Source organism: Leguminivora glycinivorella, chromosome 18 (genome assembly GCF_023078275.1).
Source record: "Leguminivora glycinivorella isolate SPB_JAAS2020 chromosome 18, LegGlyc_1.1, whole genome shotgun sequence".
Classification (NCBI taxonomy): Eukaryota; Metazoa; Arthropoda; class Insecta; order Lepidoptera; family Tortricidae; genus Leguminivora; species Leguminivora glycinivorella.
The window spans coordinates 9,632,268-9,644,152 of record NC_062988.1 but is presented as its reverse complement, the minus strand read 5'-3'; the positions used below and the strand labels follow the sequence as shown (position 1 = coordinate 9,644,152).

At 39.8% G+C, this 11,885-nt stretch overlaps 1 protein-coding gene across 1 annotated transcript; it reads left to right on the top strand.

The window, feature by feature from the left end:
* The first annotated feature begins 544 nt into the window (after positions 1 to 544).
* On the top strand, positions 545 to 4,365 carry LOC125236172. The gene is made up of 4 exons (XM_048142886.1): positions 545 to 724; positions 1,112 to 1,222; positions 1,994 to 2,387; positions 4,188 to 4,365. Exons 1-4 carry the CDS (start codon positions 686 to 688, stop codon positions 4,346 to 4,348), a joined length of 705 nt encoding a protein of 234 aa, XP_047998843.1. The 5' UTR covers positions 545 to 685; the 3' UTR covers positions 4,349 to 4,365.
* The last annotated feature ends 7,520 nt before the right edge of the window (positions 4,366 to 11,885 follow it).

Below are 11,885 nucleotides of genomic sequence, written 5' to 3'. Positions count from 1 at the left end.
TTTTCTAAGAAGCGCGTGATAGGAGCGACAGAGATGACCGCGTTTGCGAACTTCTGTGCTTGCGGTAGGTGCTCAGTGTGCGTAGCCGAATGCACAAACGCTCACGAAACGCTCACGATAATATCTCTTCCGTAGCTATCTATCTCTATCGCTCTTGTGTATTGGCGCGTCAGAGCCAGACTACATTTCTGAGGCGTTTCGGCGACGGCTACGGGCCTGGTCATAGAACTTTGCGTATTTTTTGGCAATATTTTTTTAATCGATTTCGAGTGATACAGGTGGGAACAAAAAAATCACAGATGCTAATGTCCATCGCCTATCATCAGAAGCTGTAACATCAGAATATTACCGGCCTTTAAGAAAAGAGTTTGTTTTTTTCTCTAAAATAACACAGGCGATATTCTTCACAGTTTTGTTGAATGTTCGCGTTAAGCCATCGACGACTAATTACTTACATGATAAGCTGATTTTTCACGCTTAAACACCAACAATACCTACCAAATTAGTCAATTAGATGTCACGTGTGAGCCATTCATTCCTTGAGTTGCAGATTTCTATGCGTCACGCGTACAAACGAGGAAATCAGTGGTCATGAAGTCAAACTAATATGATCTGTTTAGATTTCATTTTGCTCTAAATATTGTCAAAATATGGCGATACAAGCAAACCACCGGCATCGAGAGGAATGTCATCTGATATAACAACCTGCCTGAATAAAAATTATGTGAGTACCTATCTGTTTTCCAAATAACATCAACCGGAACTACTGATATTGACAAATTTCGTTTGTGAACTACTGTAGTTTACAAACGAAATTATACTGTACTTATATTGTACAGATTGTACTGCAGTAATAGTTGAAGCGAGGAAAGATGATCCGTTCGCACTCACCCCGATCTTGTTTTTATATCCTTAACTTTATAACTCATTTACGAAATAGGTTTAAAATTACCCAAAAAGTAACAAAAATTTGTCAGTAAACCGGTCATATAGATGCATGATTCCCTGCATCAAGTATAACTTTTTATACACACGGCAAAACATCTCTTTCTTATCCATACATAATGATTTAATAGAATTAATTTGGTATTTATGTTTTAATTTGTTACAGCACGGACTCGCCTTTAAATTACATACGCTTTGTGTTCATTCAGTCTGTAATTCAGTTTTTATTGAGACCATGGCTGTCATTCGCTGCTTTTGCAGCGTTATTGCTGTTATGGTATGTGTTTTTTATTTACAACGATTTCTTATTTAATTGTTCCTCCTTGATGCCTTCTCCTCAAATGGCCGGGACCTCCTCCAAACCCTTGAGACTTCTAAGGCATCATGGCCCTTGACGAAAAGCTATTTGCTAACCTGGTAGTAACAATTTTGACTAACAACCTTTCCTCTATTTTCATCCACCGAACCAGTGACCATAATATTTTTCAGGATTCTTAATTAGCATTATGGAATAGGCAAATAATAATTTAATGTATACGATTCTAAAAAGAACCAACACTTCATCAAAACCCGTGCTGACTCTTCACATAATATTCGCCAATAATTTATGTAAGATTAATTTTATACGCAAGCGTGGCAAAGCAATTTCATACACATTTTGAGTTGTTGCGTATTGCATGTTGGCTGGTAAAATTTCCTTTTAAGCCACGATTTTGTATTAGATTTTACATGCGTTCAGTTGATTTAGAAGCAATTTAATGTTCTGAAGTTAGTATTTTCTTGTAGTTGATACCTATTGTAAAAATTTTTGGTTTGTAAAAAAGTTTGTTGACCATATTTTCTTTGAAAACCTCGCAACCTGAAAAATCTACTTTTCGATCCTACTTTGGAATCTTTCGCTTGCTCTGAACACCCTCAACAGTGGTACTGAGTTTGTCTAACCAAAACTTGGGGTACCACTGGGTTCTGCTTTGGGACCGTTACTCTTCCTTTAAACACAACATTACCTTGCAGAACCCATACCTATTGAATGCAACATTATTTTCAGATAATTACCGATTCGCACGCTGGTCTTATAGATCGACATGTTAGAGCCATTGTCGAAGACGACTTTAACAGTTACGATGACATCCTTGACGCCATTCATAAAAGCAAATATGGCTTTCAAAGAAACAGTGACGAACTTTACAGTGACGACAATGACCTTCACAGAAGCATCGATGATATGTATGGTGACGATTACGGCGTTTTTTATTACGATGGTGATGGCATCAACCGTTACGATCCTCGAAGTGAAAGCGATAATTTGATTGACAATGACTACTTTTACGCTGGTGATGACGACTTTAAAAATAAACGTGGCATTACTAATAACGATGTTGGCGTATACGATGGCATGTACCGTAGTAGAGGTCGTCGTACTAAAGGCAAAGTTGATAAAGGTAATTTTTATTAGTATTTAAACAAGACATATACTGACCGGAATTTTTGTTCTCCCGGCTTCCGATATTTCGACGCAATTGCATGCATAATGATCACGGAAGACTGAAGAAGGCGGGTGGATGTCAAAGTTGCGTAGACAGCGCGCGATCTACCCTCCTTCGTGCGCGTTGAAAAAAGTCAAAAAGGTAATCACGGTCTATATCCCGGTCAATATAAGTCTAATGAAAAAAAACATGAATCTTTTAAAACTATCATTGTTTAAACAAGTTTTTGAAAAATAATCAATGTAACACAATACGTAAGTAAAGTCACGCTACGCGCAACACAAAGGAGCTGAAATGGACGTAAAGTAAGGTGGGGCAAGATGAAATATTGTGTTGGTGAGAAAAATTGTGTTGTAGGTGTAATTGATAAAATTTAAAACAAAGGTCTTTTGTAGAATGTTTACATTAGGAGGTTAGTTTAACTAATACTTTGTTTTTTAAAGAGCCACATACCGTACAATGAACATTGGTAGTGAGCTTGTACAGGCCTAGCGTCCATGCTAGACCATTCACTTAAACTGCACAGTGCGTGACCATTTAGGTACCTTCGAGGATTTATAAACATTTAATCCTCCTACGATCATCATTTTTTTTATGGGATAGAAGGCAAACGAGCAGACAGGTCGCCTGATGGTAAGCGATCACTGCCGCCCATGGACACCCGAAACACCAGAAGTGTTGGAGGTGCGTTGCCGGCATTTAAGATGGGTGTACGCTCTTTTCTTGAAAGTTTGAAGGACGTATCAGTCCGGAAATACCGCAGGCGACAATTGATTCCACAGTTTAGCTGTGCGGGGTAGGAAGTTTCTGGAGAAACGCACAGTTGAGGACTGCCAGCCATCTAAATGATGTCGATGTCGAAAAGAAGCGGCAGGGATTAATCCGAACAATTCCGCGGAGCACTCACCGTTATAAGTACAATAGGGATGACGACTACATTAAAAAAATGGAATTCTGTTTAGTCCGTCAGTTAGATCGTCTAAAAATACTGAACACATATTTTTCGCTTTATCTAATTAATTAATGAAAAAATACAAAAATACGGGACATCAAAGTTTCGGAGTGGGGGCTTGTGACGTCAATTTTAGGTAAGAATTGTAACTAGGCGTGACGTCACGCGAAACTTCAAGGCACTGTACCGTCGTCATATTTTTCATTTACGAGAAAAAAAAATGTGTTCAAAATTGTTTGATGATCTAACTAACGGATTAAATAGGTTTTTTTAGTCGTCATCCCAATTCCCTGCCGACGGCATTCGTCTTCTTCTTCTCGTGTCGATGTAGCGACATTTATCGCCCTTTCTGTCGTATCACGGAGGTCCTGTTGAGAGCAGGCGTACGGGCACACTGGACAGGTCAGCATGTGCTCCATCGTTTGTGAAGCCGTCCCACATGAGCATTGCACTGAGAGAAAATACAACCAGTTTTCATGTTTGTTCAACAAGTTTTTTGGTTGAAATAGCGCCTACGTGCTCTTTGGTTCAAACAACAAGCTACTTGTCATTTGAATCGGCAATATATTTGAATCAACAAGTCGATTTTATAAAAACAACCTGACACATATTGTTTTAAACATACCTACGTTTGGCTGATTCAAACGGATAAACTGCAACAAGTCGAACTTGTTAAATTCACAATGCAAATTTCTTTCAGTGTGGGTATCTGAGCCGTGTACGGCAGCAAGTTCTCCTTAGGCGTTGAGTTAAGGTAAAACCATGTAGATAAATTTTTGGAAATATTTTGTTTCTATTTCCAGCAAAGATACATGACATCATTGATCTTCTGCACCAGTACAATCCTATAATGAATCCTATAATAAAGTTGTATTCTATGAAGGGGCGCAAGAGACGGATTTCCTGGAGAAAGTGGATTGGCTGGTCAGGCATGGACAACGATAGTATTAATGGTAACGGATAATAAATGAAAATACTGTATTAAACGATGTTTTTTTTACCTTTTTTACTTTGTGTGCAGAAAATAGGAAATGTTATTTCAACGACGACCTTTATTAAATTGTGAAATAATAATCGATGTGATAAATTTGAACTATTGACTAATGATTTAAGTGGCGTTATAAATAATTATATTTACACACTTATGTTAATTAATTTTGTAGCGGGGGTGCGTGCCCCCAGTGAAAGGAAAGCCGAAATGACGTGAGAGGTGTGTATTATGTACAATAACACGTACGGTACAAGCTTATAATTCAGAATGAAGACGAGTTCCCCAGCCAGTTAGAGAGAGAGAGAGAGAACTGGAGCGGAAGCACGTTTAGGATAGTCCTCAATAATAGCGCGTAGTTCCCAGAGAGAAGCAGGGGCTATTATGTCGGAATTTGTATCCTGATGATTCGTTACATATCTAGTTTCAACCGGCGAGCCTAACCAAATCGGGAAAAATCTTAACACCGCGATGTACGAATTCTATGGGATGCGGTCAGCGCCATCTAGCGGGTTTTTTGGTAACTAAACCGGTGTCTCCGCTCGGCGTCTTGAACGCTAGTAGGTCTGCGTTCGCTGCATGCTTTGTTGGTGTTACAATTTTTAATTTTAATTTTTATTAATTTGTTTTTATTGTTAAATTTTGGAAAATGACGATCCTTATTGGGGGACACAATATGATGATTTATTATTAATATTATTCCTGTTATCTCTAAGTTTTTACTTTTATGACGATCATGATGGGAATTCTTATATTTTTGTATAGAAACGCAAACTTATATTGTAATTTTTTTCGTGAAATAAATCATCTATCTATCTATGATTAAAAAGAAATCTCGTCATATAATCAGCAGGGCTCGAATAACTGCAAAATGGGTCTTTATCTCCTTCGCTAAAATACTTTTCCCCTCACTAGCTCGGAAACACGTGTTTTGTCGTTTAACACCAGCGGGTAAAAACGCATTTTATCCACTAGTGAGTAAAGTAATTTTACCTTAAATAAAGTCAAATTAACTGCTTTAAAATTGATAAAAGTAGGTGAATCTAGTAATAAAGATGATTTACCACCTGTGGAACTACTGGAAGCAGTGATAAACGCATTTTTTGCGTTGTAGTTTCCTCGCTATAGTGAGGGGAAAAGTTTTGTGTTACACACGAGTGCAAATGTATTTTACTTCTCGTGTATTGAAATTTTGAATTGAAAAACTCGCAAGCTCAGGATTCTATTCTCGAACCACTCGCTTCGCTCGTGGTTCAACTATGGAAGCCTTTCGCTTGCTCGTTTATCAATTCCACACTAGGCGTTAAAATACAACTTTGCACTCTTGTATAACAAATAACTATAGTTAGTTACTTTCAAATTTTTGCGCAAATAATAGTTATTTGTTTTACAAAGTAAGTAGTGCAAAGTAGTTGTAAAACCGCACGTGCCAATATTGATACCCGAGCAAACGAAAGATTCCAATATCGAACCGCGAGCGTAGCGAGTGGTTCATAAAGTGGAATCTTGAGCGTTGCGAGTGTTTCAAGGCACGAAGGTTAAACAAACTTTGACACCGAGTGAAACACAAAATTTTTCACCATACCAACACGAACAAAATAATGACTCTAATACATCTTTTATTAAATAAAATCCATCAATTTATTACATTTTTATGATAGGTAAATTCTACAAGCCAGCTTAAGACATCAAGTTAAAATTTGTATGAAATTACTTTGCACTCTTGTGAATAAAATGCAATTTTGCTATATATCTGTTTTCGAATAACAAAGTAAGCCTTTATTAGTTGGTGTGATGAAAATGTTATTCCAAGGTTGACGCTTGGATGAAATTTTAACGTTTATTAAAATTATTAACCACTAGCTTTTGCCCGCGGTTACGCTCGCTTTAAATACGAAAATTGCGGAATGCTTCGTACAAACTTCCACTCCCCATGTGGGGGAAGTGGGGGGTTAGAAAGAGACAAAAAGTAGCCTATGTCACTCTACATCCCTTCAACTATCTCCGCTTAAAAAATCACGTCAATTCGTCGCTTCATTTTGCCGTGAGAGACGGACAAAGAAACAGACACACACTTTCCCATTTATAATATTAGTATGGATTTGAACCGAAGGGACATTCAATTTTATAAATCGAAAATAGATCACTACAAAATATCAATCACGTAAGTGGTTATTACAATGGCTCTTTCTTAAGTAATGATCAATATTCAGGATCTTCAGTTGCCTACCAAGCACGATTTGCCATGGAAACTAAGTCACAAAGAGACATTGGCTTAACCGAACAAAGTGAACAATATTTGGCATCAAAGTAATCCCGACTCTACCTTTAGTTTCTTTATTTGCGAAGTCCCAGTTTGCAATCACAAAGAAGATCCACCGGAAAGACGGGATTATCCGTCTTTGTTGAGTGGTAGTCGCAGTGCTAGCGGGGTAAGTTCGATCTCTACTTTGTACAAACATGGTGCAAGGCTTGAGTGGACGCTCATACTGCGTGCAGCGGAGCGAGGCGTGCGGCATGCATGTCAAACAATCCAGCTCACACAAGTGTCCTGAGTCGACGCTGCGTTGCATAGATAGTATGCACGCTCGCCCGCCCCACTGTCCCGTGGGGACACCCGTGCTCCGCACCGAGCGTCCATTCAAGCCTTAGAGACCGGCCACATCTAAGAGACACATGTCCTGAGGTGCGGAACGGACGTCCGCGCCACGCCGCCTGAATGCAATTTAAAAAACGTATCCTCAGTACATTTTGTATAGGAAGGACGTAAAACGCGCCCCCAGGCGGCGCGGCGCGCGCCCCGCCACCGCCACGCCGCCTGGGGCGTGTCTTACGTCCTTCCTATACAAAATCTACTGAGGAGACGTCTTTTGAATTACATTCAGGCGGCGTGTCGGAGACGTCCGTTGCGCGCCCCGAGACACGCGAAGCTTAAGTGGGAACGCTGCCTTACACTTACCTTACACACACAGTCAGCATTAAGACGCTGACAACACCCAATGACCTTGGCGCTAGCGTACACTGTCTATTCGTAATCGTATGGGAGTAAGTGAGAGCGCGATGTCACTAAAACAGAGCGGCTAGGTACGAAAAGTACGAAAAAATATTAAAATAAAATAGAAAGATGCAGTATTTGTGCAATACGTTTCGTTAGTGTTTTAGATATGTATATTTTTGTTATTGTAATTTTAACTAAAGACAACTAAGTGAATAATTGAACGACATAGAACCGTTAAATGACGAACTCGAGACCAATCTTTGCAATTTTTTTCTATCGAGCCGACTTCGTTAAATGGTGTATCGAGTGCAGCTATGTTCGTTGAAATATAATGAATAATAACATATAATTTACTTGTCTTACTAAAACTAATAGTTTGTCTTAATAAACTGAGCAAGTAACATAAATTTTGCGCAGTTGGGTATAGCCGATCAAATAATGACAAAAGTAACTACATAGCATTTTGTAACCGCTAAACTTTGTTAATTTGATTTTAATCAATCACGGGCAAGGTTTTGATACTTTCTATTTTTTCTTACTGTATAAATTAGGAGCGAAAAACTGATTGCATAAAACTTTCTAAGTGCTGATAACTCCAATTACTTATTTATTTATTAACGCTAATAACCATTTGAAATTAAAAACAAATCTGACGCATGATATGCTTCAGAGAACTATGATTTAAAGTACCTACATCAAACTGTTTAAAACCGGATTCCATAATGTCAGTAGGTACCCAGGGAAGAAAATAGGAGACGTTTGAATGGGGAATCGACTGTCTCCTATCCTCTGAATACAGACATGATCACCTGTCATTTGTTATTCATAATTTATTTGGCATGTATTACACATTGATGATGCAACAATGAATATGGTTACAGCACACACTTGTGTAAATAGGGAGTCTGTTAAACAATTTTAAACATATCAATCGATTTGTGTTCATATCTGTACCTATAGTTTGAAATGGATATGTTATTTATATACTTTGCTTTATTGTTAATAGAAACATAATTTTATTTAGAATCAGAAAGCCTGAAATACAACCACGGAAAATTTATTCTTTGTATAAATAGTGCCTAAACTGCTCGGTCATTCCATCAATTCCTATATGAAAATTCCCGAAGGCTTGTGGCGCCCCCTGGCCGTAGAACAGTATGGTTCGACCTCCTAACTGAATCAACTCAGGTGATTTCAAGCCAGCGAAGAGAGATGGAATAAAACTCTAAAAACATTTTTTTTAGTAGTCACACTAGTATTTTATTATAATCTGAATAAATGTCACATACAAAAAAAAAACAAACGCTTCGAAGACGTTTTAGATCCAGCTTCTGTACTATACCTTGTTGCTGATAGTGAATCTCGTGTTTAAAAACTGACACTTACTCCCATACGTAATATAAATCTTATAATAATAATAACCGGGACCCCATGGTCCCGAGATATAATAAGAACACACAAATAATAATATAGGTAATATAATTTCTTTATTCCGACACAAGTCCACGAGTATTGTTAGTAAAGTTCTTAAAAACCTATGTTTATGTTTGTTAATTTTGCTAATAGTATTTGTGCTAGAGTACCTAGTTTGTTTCGAGAATAACCTGATTTCCCTATCCGCTGTAAACCGCTCCCCACCTTTACCCAGCAGGATTTGACTTTGTAAGACTATAGAAATATCTCCAGGAGTACCTTATTACACAAATCTCCGGCAAGTTTGATATCTCGATGGAATATTTTATATTTCCTCGGCTTACATACTACAGTTCTGAGATGATTTTGCATCTCCAATGCTCTTTGTTTTCAATTGACGGAATTATTTGCTGGAGAAAGATTTTGCACTTGAAGCTACGATCATTAAATGGAAAATTTATTTATACGACATTAGGCTACAAAACCTTTTGCCAGAATTTGTATTGATCCTGTCCTGTTTATTATTGTATTACTTTGACATTTGCAATAACTAAAATTATTAAAAAATGATATTTACCACAATACATCGTAACCTTAAAAGTAAAGGAAAAGGCAGCTCAAAATAAAAGTGTAAATATACTTTGTCAAACAAGTCTGTCAGTAAATAAGAACAAAGAAAACTATATGCATCCTTTTCTTTAGGGTGCTATAGAAAAGGATACCTATAGTTTTATAGTTTTAAGGAGATGACAACATTGATAACCACTACACCTCCAACTCCACGGTCGCACTGTTATAAAACGTGAAAGCTATTTTAAACCGATCTATCTGTAAAACAGATGTCACTTTGACACCGACGTCACCCTGTGATATCCCATACCATAACCTCGAGCATTATCTTATACCTTTAAATTTTATATGTACCTCTAAACGAGTAATTCTTGTATATATTTATTTATTTATATAATTGTATACCGGCGATCTCGGAAACCGCTCTATCGATTTCGCTGAAATTTGATTAGTGGGGTGTTCGGGGGTGAAAAATCGACCTAGCTTGGTGTTAGGTCCCGAGCGAAGCTCGGTCGCCTAGGTGCCTAGGTACTGATACTTTGATCCTTATGCTCCAAACGTGACGGGATCCTTTCTACAGAAACTCTGATAAAAACATTATTATTGCGCATGAATGAAGTACAAGTACCCTATGTTGGAAAACTACAAATGACTAGCATGATGGATGAAGCAAGTTTGCAATTTTAATGCATTGTGTGCGCCTCAAGGATGCGACGCGCGGTCACTTCATAAACGGCTGTCAAAATGAAATGGATAACTTTGTGACTGAGACTCGCATTGAAATTGAGACATTAATCAGTATTTTTAACCCCCGACGAAAAAACGACGGGGTGTTATAAGTTTGACGTGTCTGTCTGTCTGTCTGTCTGTCTGTCTGTCTGTTTGTCTGTCTGTGTGTGTGTCTGTCTGTGGCATCGTAGCTCCTGAATGGATGAACCGATTTCGATTTAGTTTTTTTTATTTGAAAGCTGTATTAGTCGGGAGTGTTCTTAGCCATGTTTCATGAAAATCGGTCCACAAGGTCGCGGTCGGGGGTTTTTTCAAAATTTTAATTTTGTGGTTAGGTTAGTTAACACTTTGTTGTGAATCAAGCCTCGGCCATCAAGAGTCCTAATACTCCATTATGGGCTATTTCACCTTACTACACAAATACCTTTAAAACCATTATATTGCATGCTCTTGATGGGTAGATTATGTTTTACACAAAAAATGTACCTAACACCTTCAATATTATTGTAAATAACATAATCTTGCAATAAAAATATTTCTGATTCCGATTCTGATATTTTCGTTACAGTAAAGATGACTAGCATGATGGATGAAGTGAGTCTGCACTTGTAATGCATTGTGCGGCTCACGGACGCGACGTGCGGTCACTTCAATTATAGGGAATCGGTGGCTGGGGACAGCTAGAAATGGATGGACACTGTTTGAGACGCATAGTAACAGCGTGAAATAACTTATGTACCATTTATAATCTGGATAAAGAGCATAATATGCTATATTTGTGTAGGCAATACAAAACTATCTGACGTAAAGCCAACCAACGGTCCCATTCAATGCTTATAGGAGATCACAGCAATACGATAGCGATTTGTATGTCTTTCCCATCGCGGAACAAAGGTGTTCCGGACCTTTGGGAGCCGTGCGCGGGACCGAAGCCAACGCGTAGAGGCCCTTTTGACACTTTAATGAAATTAAGGGTGTACCCCTTCGGGACGTTGTTGCCCTTGCACGTATCATGGGACACACACAGAGGCAACACCCGCCAGGGTGTAAGGACTATCCCCTCGCCGGTTGCTCACCTTGTCGTGGTGGAAGGGCTTAGTAACCGTGGCTTGGTCACCCACGGTGAAGCGAAGAGGCAACCAGGGCCGGCTTGTTGCTGGGCGAGCTGGCCCGAGGAGGTTGCTCCAAATGGGCTTGTAAAGCCCACTTGAGACACGTCTGGGAGGACTGCCCTGGGAGGACTGCCGTGGGAGGGAAGATCCGGCAGTATGGGATGCCGTGCCCTCCCTCGGTAGCCGAGGTGGGATTGCAGGGGGAGAGGCGTGATGGTATAGCGGTGCGCCACTCTCCCTACCCCCTGCGACCTTGGCGGAGCCATTACGCCATTGGGCGGGGGCATTGGTGGGGCCGCAAGGGAAGAGGAGTGCTGGTATTACGGTGCGCCGTTCTCCCTATCCTTTGCGGCCGACTTGGTTAGCGGTGGAACCAAAGACCATTTCCACCGCTGGGCGCCGGAACATTTTGGCGCCCATGGCCTCTTTGTGGCGGACTCGAGGGGGTCCGTCACTGTACGTATAAGCGGCCGAGGAGGAAGGTGCGCCCTGTCATCTGGCGCACTCATTGAGGAGGGCCTTTGGGCACCCGTGGAGAAGCCGCACGTGTGCGGCTGCCGCCGGCGGGGTTGCGGATGTAAGCGCAAGTGTACCGGTAACCCCGCCAACAAGGCGGCGAGGTGGCATGTGGGGGGGGGTTTAGTGGGTATACCATGGGTACCCTCATACCCTAGTGGTATGCGGAACGTAT

What these genes read in the sequence shown, in the direction of transcription:
- LOC125236172 (XM_048142886.1), top strand. Translation starts at nt 686, where the DNA reads ATGTCATCTGATATAACAACCTGCCTGAATAAAAATTAT. An exon ending in CCTGCCTGAATAAAAATTAT is followed by an intron (nt 725 to 1,111) that starts GTGAGTACCTAT and finishes AATTTGTTACAG; the next exon opens with CACGGACTCGCCTTTAAATT. An exon ending in TAAAGGCAAAGTTGATAAAG is followed by an intron (nt 2,388 to 4,187) that starts GTAATTTTTATT and finishes TTCTATTTCCAG; the next exon opens with CAAAGATACATGACATCATT.